Raw genomic sequence first — 14,967 nt, forward strand, 5'->3', positions numbered from 1 at the left:
AAAAGAGGGGGTCGTCTTATAATCGGGCCAATACAGTATATTATCTTTTCATCCCAAGTCACAAACATACGGTGGCTGGCATGTGATGTTGAGGGAGTGATCTACATTTTGCAAACAAGTCCTGCTATTTTATCCACTGGTAAGTGTGAAATATATAAATATGGTCACATACTGTTGTAAAACACAATATATCTGCGCTAGCACATGGCTGTCGCGCAACCTTTGTGAATAACGAAGTTGATTTCGTGCATGTGTGCTGTAATGCCCCCCTCCCTCCCTTCCTTCCCAAACGGATTGTCATTGGCTGCCTTGAGCTGCCTTGATCAACCAAACTTGAAAGGAGAAGGTATGGACTGAGCTTTCCATGCAACACAAGGCTAGCAAGGTTACGCGACTGATATTGTCCTCATTCAGATGTTAATATCTTGAATATTCTTAACTCGGTGATGATACGATAACATCTCATCATCCAGCCCTAGACCAAATGGAATGAAAATGGTCCATATAAACACCTCAATTGGAATGAAAAAGGCCGAATCCGAATAAAATTTTATATCGGATTCACAGGGGAGGTATATTCCTTTTACCAATTCGAACAAGCGTCATGTAAACAGTTCAATTAGAATAGCCACGCTGCATCCGGTCTGCACATGCTGTGTTTTAACATAAACGCAGAGTGACATCATCGTATTTACCATTTAAAATGGCAGTATTCTACCAGAGATTGTCTACGATGAGAGAACTTTTTTTCTTTTGTCACTTGTTTTTTATCAAGATTTTGCCTTAATGAAAGTGGTAAAACTATCCCATGTACTTTCCTAAATACACAAATAAACTCCATCTTGATAAAGGTGATGTTTACATCAATCTCTGCATGCCACAGCTATAACATGTCTTATCTGATTCAAGGAGTGGAGCAGATCAGAAAAGATCACATCACAGGTGACCAGAAATTTCATTTCGAATCATTTCAATCAGAATGACAAAAAGGTCTTGATGTAACTCTCCCTTCCTCCCTCACTCCAAAAACAGGTTTTAACATCATGCTTGTGATTCCGCTGGTGCGTGGGCAGGTAATGTCATGGCAGGATTAAGCATCGTTGGTCCATTTTGGCGTCACTGAGGCACCGGGAAATGTCACATCTCGTTACGGGGAGTCCAAAGCTGATTAGCTGTGCCAAAAAAAAAACAAAAAGCCCATCTGTGTGTAGTCGGGCAGAAAAGCAACAGAAACGAGATGACCCTGGTGCAGTCTTGTTATTTCGACACCCGTGGAACACAACAAATGCAGCACGCACTGGATTTAATGACGAACAACAGAGGAAAAACTTTTACTTTCTACTTCATGAATGAGTGAGTGTGTGTGTGTGTGTGTGTGTGTGTGTGTGTGTTGAGCATCTCACAGTAGTTTAGAGGTTCATTACTTCCGGATGAGTGACAGCCGTGGCGCACCATTACACAACTAATCACTTTCAGAAGAAGAGATTCTGCGTGTGTATATATACACGCGCACACGTGTTCAGCGTCCATGATGGCTTCCAGTAAGGCGTCATCAGGTCAACACCCTTACTTGTTAGTTTGAAGTTTAAGTCAACGAACGCAAAGCGTGTACTGGATGTATGATGTGGTGTCGTCATGGCAACAATCAAGTTCGCATTTACTGGAACAGTTTTTATTGTGACTGCAGTAGAAAAAACAATTGTGCCCAAATGTCACCATGCAGGGCATGCGCTCAGAATAAAACGCAATCAGTTCAAGTTACAGTGCACTTTTAACCCTTTCGTTCATATCAGTCACTGCACTTGACAGCTTGTCAATTGCTGTTTATAATGTTGACAGTAAAGTTGGACAGTGCACTACAATTTAAAAGCTTCCCTAATCGGGAGTTTTGATGTCGAACATGCTGATCAGTCAGTGCTGTTGATGTGATGTATGCTAGTCACTACAGTGGACAGCTATTCAAACGCTCTTTGATTCCATGTGTTGAAAAATAATGTTTTAAAATGTCCAATGTTTTCTCTGTGAATGTTACAGTATGTTTCAAGCGTTTGAAATGTTTCAAAATGTATATCTTTTCAAATTTGATTTTCATTAGAAGTATCTTAAAAAGATCTCAATTTTATTTTGAATTATTACAAATACTGTACATACAATTTGAAGTTGCTTTGTTTTTACTGATATTCTAGGTTCTTGCTATGGTAGTGTTTCTGACTGATCGACGTGCCTTTCATTTTGCTGAGTGAAACTGGCCTCAGGGAATGCATTGCAACTGAATTCGGGGGGCAAACAGGTCAGATTCAGGTAAAAATGTCAAATCAAATTGGGAAATTTCTTGTTACTTTTCGGCCATGGCTGCTTGAGACGTTTTTGTTGGTCTACTCATCATAGCCACGGCTATCAAATGTCATGTTGCTAAGGGAATGGGGCTTTGGGGACTGATTTCTTTTTTTAAATCCTATAAGGGCGCAACTGAGTCAATTGAGCTTAAAATGAATGAAAATGGCAGACTTCCATTATCATTCCAGGCATGGCTTCTTGAGACTTTTTTGTGTGCGTACATTTGAAAGACAAGCCTCCCAAAATCCACTGCCGCGTTTGCTGAGCCAAACCGATTTTGGGTGGGGGGTCGGGGGGCTGAATTTTCAAATGAACTCATGCGGAGGACCCGCCTGCCTGCTTGATTAGAAGAAATGTTCATATTTTGACATTGGCCCTCTTCATTCACAAGACAGGATGTGATGATGCACATGAACCTTCATCTTCAGCGCCACAGACGAAGCAAACAGAGCAGAAAGCTCCAGGAGCTGAGCTAAACTGCTTTACTTGCAATCACACTGCAGCCAAGCTTCGGCGTTGCCCCCGGCAACAAGCGCTCATCGGAAAAAAAAAAGAACCATTTCTGTCATTAAATGTGACGCTTTGTGCCTTTTACCCTTTCTAAACCAGCCAACGGAAGCACACACGCGTACGTGCGAGTGCACACACACACACACACACACACACACACACTCAACTAATAACCTATCCAATTCAAATAATATGGTATTAGACTTCAAAGGATGCACACTCACGGGTCGAAAGAAACTAAGATGCTCAGGTAGCATAGCATGCAAATGGAAGAGAAAGGGTCAACAGGGTTATTTGCCACTGGCGGGGGCACGATATCCAGACCTTAGGGGCTAAGATAAAAGTTTTGTGAACTACGGTGACACACAGTTTTGATTATAATTACGCAATCGACATTCTATGACACACTCGTACATATGCACACACGAGTGCACACACAAGAAGTCCGTCTCCATGGAATCTTCTCATCTTCCTGTGGCGTAGGCGTGGGGGGCGGGTTTCGACACATGGCCGCTCAGCTGTGTGCATACTGCAGTACCATTCAAAGAGCTATGACCACGGACACTCACTTATAGCTCTGAAAATGGCGCTGCGATCTGCAACAGGGGCTCGTCGAGCAACCGGTGGTTTGATTTTGCGCGCGCGTACATGCGCACACACACACACACGCACGCACACACAATTATGCTCCATGGTGACATAAAACAAAACAAAACAACAAAATAAAACAAAGAAACTATTTTTGTCCACAACACATGGACATCAACAATTGTACTCTTATTGTGATATACAATTAGCATATTTAATGTACAATCCAGCCATTCATCCATTTTCTAATCTACACGACGCTTGTGAGGAAAAGCGGATTAGAAAATGGATGGATCAACTTTTGTAAATGAAGGCGTTTTGAACAAAGTCTGACATGAAGTCGAACTGGGTAAAGATTTTTTTTCTCTGATTTTATTCAATTGGTAATTGATATCAATATAGGAAAGAGATGTGTGTGTGTGCGCCAGACTCACTTGAGCGAGCGAGCTAGAGGGCGCGAGCCTGCAGGTGAGGCTTAGAGCGGCTAGACAGGCACTGGCCTGGTGTTGCACAACCAGAGCAGCAGTTTGGAGGCAGAGGAGCAGCTGCTGGAGACACGAGCAGGGAGGACAAGGAGGAGGAAGAAGAGGAGGAGGAGGAAAGAGGAGGAGGCAGACAAACCAGAGAGATACGATGAGGGGGCGAATTTGGGGTCGGGAGGAAAGAGGATGCAAGAAAATGTACAACGGCATTTGATGTGCAAAATATGACGTGAGGAAATAAGGACGAATGAAGAGTGGATGGAACATAAGTGGACAGAGGACAGGCAGAGGTGAAGAAGGTGGAATAAAGCAAAATAAAACCAAAAGAAAGTCACAGAAGGGTTTGAGCCAAAAAAGAAAGAAAAGGATGATGGAAAGGAGGAAAGGAAGTGAAATAGGGGAAGTAAAAAATAATAATAGAGGGGAAAGGACATGTTGGGAGAGGAAGAAAGAGTGAGGGTGGGTAGAACGGAGAGGGATGGCGAAAAGGAAGAAGAAGAATAAAGAGAAATGAATGATGGAAGGGAGGAGAGGAATTGAAACGGGGAGGAAAAAGGCAAAGGAGGTGTAAAAAAAGGAGAGGAGTGTCAGATGAATGGGAAGGAGGGGAGGGATGGAGAGAGAGGATGAATCGATGAAGGATGTGTCAGAAGAAGGACAAAGTGTGCGGGACGGATGGGAGAGAGGGAGGAGTGAAGGAGGTAAAGAGAAGAGGACGGATTGAAAGATGGAAATGAAGGGCAAGAAGCACAAAAAGAAACAAGGAAAGAAGGATACGAAGATGAGCATGGATGGAAAGTAAAACAAAAAATATGCGTTGAGAAAGAAAAGAGGAGAAAATCGGGAAGAGGGAAGGGAGCAAAGGGAGGGTGAAGAACAAGGTTAAAGTTCACACGTACAGGCAACCAATGAGAGAACGGATGCGTATTTACATTGTTGAGACTGTGAGCTACACGTGTGCTGTATCTATATACAGTATGATTCCCGTTTTGAACAACCAACGACTACAATCATCAACTTCCTGCAAATGGACTGTAGATACATTTGTCAGACATTCCAAGACATTAGGGCACTAACTTGTATTGTATCAGGAGTAATGATTCCTGGTAACGTAAGACAACAAATGTTTTGTCCACAAAGTGTTTCCGATTCTGAAATCTTGACATCAATCACCCACTGTCAAGAATTTCTTCGATGAAATGACTTGTCCTCTCAAAACCACTTTTCATGTCTCCAGGTTGAACATTGGTTTGATCAATGAAAATCCAAATCTCTCCGAGTAGGTTTATGGTCTGAAATCAAGGTGGTATGATAGTTATTGCCAGTAACATTTGGTTAAAAAAAAAACAAAAAAAACCTAATAAATCAATTTGAGAGTGAGAATTATGCAATTTAGAGAAAAGGGGACAATCTCGACCCATGGGATGTTGTCAGCGCCAAATATAAACGATTGTTTGAAGAAATAAGACTCTTCGAGGCATCTGGAACGTTTGAGGGTGCAGATTGTTTTTTGGAGGACCTGTCCAAGTGCAAATCCAGAACTGCAAATTTAAACAACAAAAACCTGTAAACAGATATTTTAGGAGCTTTTCAGTATAAATTGAGGTAACAAAATCATTGAGCAAAAATTTAGACAGCACAACAACTCTGATGGCAAATTTCGAAGACAAAACACTGAGAGCAAAATTTTACCTAACAAAAGGTTCCGAGCAAGAAGTTGAAACTTGTTCACATAAATTTACAAAAGAAATTCATGAGTACAAATTTGGATTGCAATGTTCTGCCCGAATTTAAATAACAAAAACCTTTAATATCAAATTCAGATTACAAAAATTTCGAAGCACAACTTCACATCAAACACTCTGTGGGTGAATATAAATAAGAAACATATTTCAAGCGCCAATTTACATGAAAAATTGCAAGTAGGAATTTAAACAACAAAAGGTGTATTATTGAATTTAGGATGAAAAAGTGCAACTTTAAATGTAAACCTTGAGGGATAAAAACCTTTCAAGTGCAAACTAAGGGAAAAAGTTGCTCCTCCGCATTTTTAGTGTGTGGAAATCTGCGGGCAAAATGTTTGAGAGGAGCAGCGATAGTGTGCGTATTTGCGACGTGTGTTTGTGCATGCGCGTGCGTGTGCGCAAGAGCTTATTGTGATTGGCAGTCGAGAGCAACATTTTCTGTTAGGATTTTTTTCTCTTTGCTTTTGTTTATGTCTGCAAGGCATTGCTATCTACACACACACACACACACACACACACACGCACGCACACACGCTCTAAACACTGCAGCAGACAGAAAGGTCAAACATGCTTTTGGCAGCTAATTACATCCAAATAATATTCAGAAACTCTTAAATGCTTCCAATTAAGACCACCACTGTTTTCCTTTGTGTGATTACACAATAAAAGACAAAAAAAAGCTACAACAACAACTTGTGTGGTCGTTGACTGGTCAATGGGGAACAGCTGCAGGACAGAGGAACAACAACAATAACAATTTCCCGACACTAAACCAAGAAAAAAACCAAACAGTGTTTAGGGTTTAAACGTATTTGGACCGAAGACCTTTCATCTAAAGCCACAAATCCAAATAATCCAGAATTTGATATCCATGTCCTGAATGACCTTAAATGCAAGTCATTTCATTAAAGTCCATAAATGTAAATTTCTGAAACTGAGGCCTTCAATCCAACAAACCGCAAATCCATTTCTCAAATCCAACACCATGAATCCAAAGCCTTAAAGCATGGACCTTGAATTCAAGGCCTTGAAACCAATACCTTTAAGGCAAAACTGTAAAACCAAAGTCCTTAAAACTAAGACCTTAAATACCAGTCTTTAAAACTGTGTCCTAAAATTCAAGACTTTTAATCTAAGACCTTAACCCAATTTCTTAAAACCAGGACTTCAAATCTAAGTCCTCAAAGCACTGAAACCCAAATCCTGAAAAGTCAGACCTTTGCTGCACATCCTTAGAATTCAGTTCTCGGATCCAAGGTCCTTAGGTTAAGTCTGAAAATCTGAATCCATCAAACAAAGACCTAAAATCCATAAATGAATATCTTAAATATAAAACCTTAAAATGTCCCACTTGATATTTAATCCAAGATGTTAAAAGGTCCTCAAATCTAAACACTTACATCCAAAGCCTTCAAAATATCTAAACAAACACAACTTAAATCCAAGTCCTTAAAACTGAGACCTCAAATCCAACTAAGGGATGAAAATCCCCAAATGCAGGACCTTAAAGAAAAGCTCTTCCAACTAAGACTGTGTGAACATATGTCCTTGAAAAAAAAAATTCAATGAACCAATTCCCGGATATGACACATTTTAAAAATCAATGTTCAAGAATGTGTTTATTTGACGAACATTTAGCGTTTTATTAAATGCAGGACATCAATTAACCAGATTCAACTAATGAGATAACTGAAAACAAAATCCATGAAAAATAAATAAATGAATAATTTAGCTCAGAAAAATGGCTGAAAAATTAAAGCAAAAAATATTCCCAAACTTTTGGCAATGTAAATGCTCAATTGGCCTCATGAAAGAACTGTAGTTATCTGACTTTTGCAGTTCTGCAAATACAGTGAATGGAAAAGCAGAAAAGCTTGCGCTTCTTTCCTCTTGACGTATAATAGCCACGTGAGGTCAGCCGTACTGTGTATGTCTCGACCTCGACTCTTGGAGGCAGCCAGCAGAGCCTCCCAAATGATGTTCTACCACAACAACAAAACACGACTTTTCTCAACCTGACATCTGCTGTGTGTTAAATGCGTCGTCACTGGTTAGAGAGGCAGCACATGTACCCACCGCGTCCATTACAGCTTTTTCCTTGTCAATAAATCGCTGGGTCTCACACCCACATCTTTCCATCACGTACGGAATGGCTTGTACTTATCACGCTGGATCATGCAATTTACTCCCAAGATTAATTTAGTCTCAAGAGGCACTCCGGTTATTTTATTTATTCATTTATTTGACCGAGTACATTTTAATGGCTTCTTGCGAAAAGAATGGAGAGATTTATACGGTCTATGATGACTAATCCTGTATTGATGTGCCGCGATAATGATTTTATAAGCTCATTTAGTTTTCTTGTCTGTGGGTGTCATTGATTTTTTAAATTTTTTTATTATTTTTGTGTGTCTGGCCCACCTTTAATGAATCATCTACAGTGTAAGAATGATTGCTCGTGGGCTCAATGATAAAGTAGACAAAATGCTGTCATGCAGATATCAATGACAAATGATATCATGTGTGGAAGTGGGCTCCAAAGTAGAAATGTTAAAATAAATAATATACAACATGAACAAAAGTATTGGGACCCAAAGCGGGAGGAGAAGATATCTCTTAGGACAGGGGTGCCCCTTACGTCGATCGCGATCGACCGGGAGATTGCGGACTGGTCCCAAGTCGATCGCGAGGGATGCAGAGGAGAAAAAAAACAAACAACCATTTGTGTGTCTTTGTGCATGTTAGTAATATATATTTTTTGTGTTCATGTACACTGCACCCTAATCATCCGATCAGTCTCATTCTCACTACAAGTATTTTAAAAATAAAATAAAATAAAATAAAGCAGGTAAATCTTCAACCTAAGGTGGCGCGTGACCTGCTTCGCCGAAAGTTGTTGGCGCTCAGCAGTCTGCAATTGCAGCTTGTGATCAGAACTGTTGCACTATGTCTTTTATCGTTATTATTATTCTCATTCGCAGTTTGTTTCGTGTACAATTCACAGAGGGAATAGGAATCTAGAGGGCCGAGGGAAGCACTTTAAAATGGTACACGTCAGCTACGATAGCTAACAGGCTGCAAAAGTGCGTCGCATGCCTCCATGTCAGGCTGTTGCTCATCACGACGTGCATGTGTATGTGCGTGCGCGGTAACGGGTTGATCGCGGGAGGTTGGTTGATCGAAAAATCGAAAAGTTGATCCAAAAATTTTGGGCACCCCTGTCTTAGGAGAATACGCTCTTATTTTCATAAGAAGTGTAAAGGCAATATGTAATACTTTAAATAAAGTAAAAAAAAAAAACGTTAGAAATAATGATATCACAATTCTACAAGGTGATATTTTTTCAGCATAAAAAGATTTTTCTAATTAAAAAAAAAAAAGTCAAAATGCATGGTGGCATTGAGCCTATCAGTGGCAGAGTGGCACCTACTTTAGCACGTGCGTGGAGCCGTTGATGCGTGTGGTGGCGCAGGCGGCGCGCGGGCCGACCAACACGGAGGGTCGGCGGTAGCGCTTGCGCCCGCAACACAGGATGCTGAGGAAGGCACGGCGGAAGGACTTGTTGAGGAAGGCGTAGAGGATGGGGTTAAGCATGGAGTTGATGTAGCCCAGCCACAAGCAGGCCGCCCACAGCTGGTCGGGCACCGTGTAGCCGATGAAGGGGTCCACCACGTTGGTGATGAAGAAGGGCGCCCAGCACAGGCAGAAGCAGCCCATGATGACGCACAGCGTCTTGGCCGCCTTGGTCTCCACGCGCATGCGGTGGTTGCGCTGCTGGTCGGCCGAGTCCGATGACGATGAGGCGCCACCCGCCCGCTGCAGTGCGCCAATCTGGAGGGCGTGCGCCCGCGCCGTCACGTAGATCCGCTGGTAGGCCAGCACCATCAGCACCAGCGGGATGTAGAAGGCCACCACTGAGCACGTCACCGCGTAAGGTTGGTTCACCAGGAACACGCACGACGTGGTGTTGCTGCCTTCCGTGTGGCGACGCTCGTCGATCTGCGTGCACGTGGGACACAATGCTTAGCAGGACCCGATACATTTCAGGGAAAAAAAAATTATTGGTAGCAGTACGTGGTTCATTGTCCAAGAAATGCAGACAAAAAAGTGTACAAGGCAGTATTTATCGATAATAACAATAGATATTTGTAATATTCGGGGGGCCCGGTGGTCAAGTGGTTAGCGCGTCAACCTCACAGGGGAGAGTTACCAGGTTAATAGCATGTGAAGAATGAAACAGTTTTTGCCACGTTTTTTGTTTTAATTCAATGGGCATTGTGCTGCTCCTGGTGTGTGCACCTTGGCCACCTGTGGGCACTATAATAGAAACATTTGGATATACAAGCGGACGGACGGTCATGACTTCTCAGTGAGCCGCACCATAATTGGTTGTTCTCCGCAGAGAATAAATAATATATGCCTGAGAGTGAGAGTGATCTACATGTGTTGCTCCTCCCTTTGTGTTACAGCATCTTTTTTTTAAAAATCAACATTTTTTTTAAACTTTCAGTGTACAATGTGCTGCTCCTTCTGCTATGCGTGTCTTGAAAGGTACATAGGACCCCACACACATTTGCAGTTTTACACCTGCAGATTCACTTATTTGGGATTTTTTTTTTCCATTTGAGGGTCGGCTCAGTCCTTATCATTCTGTATATTGTGCACGGAGCCGGTCGAAAAGCTTCAGTAAGCCAAAGTAATATTAGTCGTTTTTCACAGAAGATAAAAACTATGCTATATCCTTGTGAGTTGGGCAAAGTGATATGGGTGAAAAGGGTATCGTGATATGAGTATTTCATATCAGTTGATCTCTCTCTCCCTCCCTCTCTCTCTCTCGCTCACTCACTTCTATCATTTTATATATGTATATTTTTATATTCTCAACAAAACGTCAGTGACAACAAGGCAAACTAACTAAGACCATCTGGATGTGGAATTTCTCCAAAACTGAGTCACTGTCAGCGCTCAGGACCTTTAAATGGACCCTCAGAAAGGAATAAAAGTGACAAATGACACTGAACTACTCTTTGTGTGTGTGTGTGTGTGTGTATGTGTGTGTGTGTCTGTGTCTGTCTGGGCAAAATTGGACCACGAGCCAGGTCACCAAGTGAGGGTGAGCGAGGTCAAAACAGAGGCTCTGGTCTGACAAGATGACGCCTGCCTTGCATTCTATCGAAATAATAATGCCACAAAATACAAAATATCTTCTTTAAAAGGCTTTTTGGAGGCTATTTTGGAACAAAACGACTCATTGAAGGATTAATGCAATGTGTGTGTTGTTAATAGGCAACAATTCAACATTCAACATGTTTTGGTCGTTGCCTCGAGGGGTGTCAGTGAGTTCCATAAAAAGCATCTGCGGGCTTCATCTGTGTTGTCCATATTCTCCTTTCATCGTTTCTTAATTAAAAGTAGTATTTAAGAAAAAAAAGAATCCATCTATTTTCCAAGTCACTATTCCTCATATACGAGAATAACATCGTTCATCATCATAAAGTTAGAACAAAAAGATTTTATGAGTACAACACAGCAATCATGTGCCATTTCTATTAGTTGAATTCAAATATCAAAGGCTCTTTCCACACGACGGGCCTATTTAAAGAAAACATTGAGGACAAATCCGTCCACGGTTGTGTTAGTAAGGACTTTCCCTTTGCTGAGACAAGCCTTTGGCTGCCCACAATAGAAGGTCACTCTATAAAACGTGCAGTTTGACTGTACTGGGGAGGAAAGGTGCGGTATCGTCGTAGGGTGAGAAAACCAATCACTATCTGCGGTGACCACAATTTGCCTCACACAGTATGATGTATCATGTTTTCAAGACAAAAAGCTGCAATCGTGACAGGCTTTTTTTCCCCTCCAAGATAAATAAATGACTTTTTTTAAAGAAAGAAACTGGAATCCTGTGATATTTTTTTTCCTGATTAAAAAAAGTTTAACTGTTGCTTTTCTAAAAAAAAAAAATAAATCATTGTAGCTCACGCAAAACTCCTAATGCGAACCCGGATAAATGTCAGCCACTTACCCCAAAAATCTGCAATTGTATAACAGTAAAGTAAAATTTTTATTCAAGGAAAGCAGTTGCAATGCTAGACGTGGACACTCACCACATGGTCAATGCCGATGGTGTTCCATCCTTGCATGATGGGCAGGAAAGAGATGAAGGTGGGGATCACCCAGCACCCGCCAATCATAAGGGCCACGCGCATGGGTGTCATTTTGTTGCGGTACACCAAAGGCTGGCAACAGATAGCGTAGTACCTGCACACACACACACACACACACACACACACACACAGACACACACACACAAACATATAACTAAATATAGTTAGTTACATTATTTTCAAAAATGACCATCATATCAAAAGGTGTAAGCATTCACTATAAAATGGCTCAAGTTGCGTTTCCTGTTTATGCCACATGCTTGTTGCTAGGCAGAGTTCATACGATGAAACACTCAGATTTTACAATTGCACTGTATGAAATATAAACAAGACCTTTGACAAATAATGCTGAATGCGATGGGGAACTGCCCTCACTGTCCCTAAAGCAGACTGAACAGTTGCTTCCATCAAGGATTGTGTTGTCCGACACACCATCACACCCATTTAACGATTTTCACGTCCATATTTGCACTGACACCACTTCCTGTTTGTGTGTGACAATTGATCAGTATTGAGCGGAAACACAATAACAGCATGGTGTCTGCTCGCTTTCGGGAGCTTAAACCTCGGTACTGTGAAACATATGTGCTAACCAGCCGGCCTGGGTGATGGCCATGCAATGTATGCACGATCTTTATCGATCATATTTCTGAACATAAGCAATTGTTCAGAACCTGAACAAGATTGGCGATTGGGTCCCATCTGTCAACTCCCTGGTACTTTGCATACTTCTCAGCATGTCTAGTTGAGTAATGAATGGCATAAGATTACTTGAGCCCCGCAATTTTCTCTGCGCATTCAAGATATGGGCACAACAAAAAATATCCAGTCCACTCTTTTTCTTGAAATTGGCTGTTCTTGTCGCCAATCTTTCTCTTCGTGGCATTTTTTGAAAATACTTGCCAGGGACAGGATGTCTTTTCCTTCTGGTTGGTGTCACTTCAGAATAATATTTGACTGAAAACTGTCATGCGCCTGAACCACCGTAGCCAGAACGTGACATCCATCCATCCATTTTCCGAACCGCTTGATCCTCACTAGGGTCGCGGGGAGTGCTGGAGCCTATCCCAGCCGTCTTCGGGCAGTAGGCGGGGGACACCCTGAATCAGTTGCCAGCCAATCGCAGGGCACACAGAGACGAACAACCATCCACGCCCATACTCACACCTAGGGACAATTTAGAGCGTCCAATCAGCCTGACATGGATGTTTTTGGAATGTGGGAGGAAACCGGAGCACCCGCAGAAAACCCACGCAGGCCTGGGGAGAACATGCAAACTCCACACAGGGAGGCCGAAGCTGGAATCGAACCCGGTACCTCTGCACTGTGAAGCCGACGTGCTAACCACTGGACTACCGGGCCGCCCCCAGAAAGTGACAATAAATGAATAAATAAATAACACACGCACGCACGCGCACACATGCACACAAAACAGTCAACGAAAAAACACAGCAAAACGTTGTCCGCACAAAGATTAAACTCAAGTAGGGGGCCACAAAAATATCATCCTGCGGGCTGCAAATGGCCCTCGGGTTGAGAGTTTGAGACCACTGCCATATGTGGATCACATCTGGAACATGTTTAGACTAGATGGAGATAAAAATCTGGATCACATGTAGACTAGATGGAGTTGAAAACGACGATATGTTGATCACATCTGGAACTCATCTAAATCTGGATTACATGTAGCTATAGATCACATCTGGATCACATGTGTGCTATTTGAAGACCACATCTGCACCACAAGCAGATTATACAATATCTGGACCACATGTAGACTGAAAGTAGATTGTCTATCAAACAAAAGCAAAAAAATAAAATAAAATAAAAATACATACATACTGTATATATTTTTTGTTGAGCAAAGATGGTGAATATGTTGCTTAACTGTAATATTCATAATGTAATATTCACAGTATACTGTATATGTACTCATTTAAGTTTATTTTGTGGTATAACAACTGTGTCAACACTATAGATTGTAGTAGTAGCGCAACAAAAAAATACACATTTGGTTTATGATATCTGAACATGTCACATGTCTTCATTCTGCTCTTTTGTGGCTCAGTATCCGTCTTCATTCATTTCCTCATTCTTCCGTTGCTCTTTTGGGGAAGGAAGGAGAGGTTGTGTGGCGCAGCTGTTCACTTCACTTCTTCATGCTTTTTTCTCCGTTTCCCCTCCTGTTGTCTTCTTGCCCTCCCAACGCCTTCGTTGAACAATAGACGATAAGCCCGCTGCAGGCCAAACGCTCCATTCTTTTGTGTCTGATTGTGAAAGCTGCTGTAAACGAGATGACTGAATGCGTCTCTTCTCGGTTTCCGCGTCTTCATTCAACAAAGCGCCCCATATTCTGTGACAGGAAAAACCTGCCAGGAGCAGCCGACTCATATGAAGGTTCAACACACATGGAGACAGCACAAAGATCACATCAGAACTACATACAGTATAGACTGGATGTACCGTATTTTCCGCACTATAAGGCCCTTCAGACTATAAGGTGCACCTTCAATGAATGGCCTATTTAAAAACTGTTTTCACATATCACATATAATGCGCACCACATTATAAGGCGCATAGAATAGAAGCTACAATAGTGACTGCGGTTGCATTATGCAGCCACTAGAGGGAGCTACGCTAAAAACAATAAAATACAATACGATACAGCTTTATTTATGAAGAACTTTCACAAGAGCTGTCAACGTGTTGCGATCAAAGTTTGCGTGTGACCACATCTCGGCCTGTAGGCTATACTATGCTGTAAGCAGATCAACTCGGGATCACATCTACTTTGTATACTACAAGAGGATCAAATCTGAACCACACGTAGTCTATATGTGGCTCAAATTGGGAACACATATAGACTATTTAAAGATCACATCTTGACCGCATGTAAAGGAGATGTGCATCACACACGGATCATATACAAGTACAGACTGCAGACATACATTATGGACGACATCTCCACTTCTGAAAATTATATCTCAAGCACTTGTAGACGATGGGTTCCATTACCGTCGATGGTACATGCAGAAGTGCTGGTGTGTTCCTGATATCTGTGCAGGCACAAGCCTCTCTGTGTCTGTTTGGATTTTTGGCAGGTCTTTCTACGCCAAACTGGGTGTTTCAGCATAACTG

The 14,967-nt window shown here is 41.9% G+C and overlaps 1 protein-coding gene across 6 annotated transcripts in view; it reads right to left on the minus strand.

Moving 5' to 3' along the window:
* Positions 1–14,967, minus strand: part of htr4 (5-hydroxytryptamine receptor 4) — a 72,115-nt gene that overhangs the window by 5,711 nt on the left and 51,437 nt on the right. For 4 of the 6 annotated variants that reach the window (XM_086137971.1, XM_086137986.1, XM_086137979.1 and 1 more), the window contains 2 exons: positions 11,770–11,923; positions 9,093–9,661 (listed from right to left, as the gene is read on the minus strand). In XM_086137971.1, the coding sequence (XP_085994097.1) occupies positions 9,093–9,661; positions 11,770–11,923 (723 nt within the window). Of the gene's footprint in view, positions 1–3,869; positions 3,984–9,092; positions 9,662–11,769; positions 11,924–14,967 lie in introns of all 6 variants that reach the window. The other 2 variants (XR_015103904.1, XR_015103903.1) reach the window with 2 other exon arrangements.

Source organism: Hippocampus guttulatus, chromosome 2, assembly GCF_054856545.1.
Source record: "Hippocampus guttulatus isolate MCC_2025c chromosome 2, RoL_Hgut_1.0, whole genome shotgun sequence".
NCBI lineage: Eukaryota > Metazoa > Chordata > Actinopteri > Syngnathiformes > Syngnathidae > Hippocampus > Hippocampus guttulatus.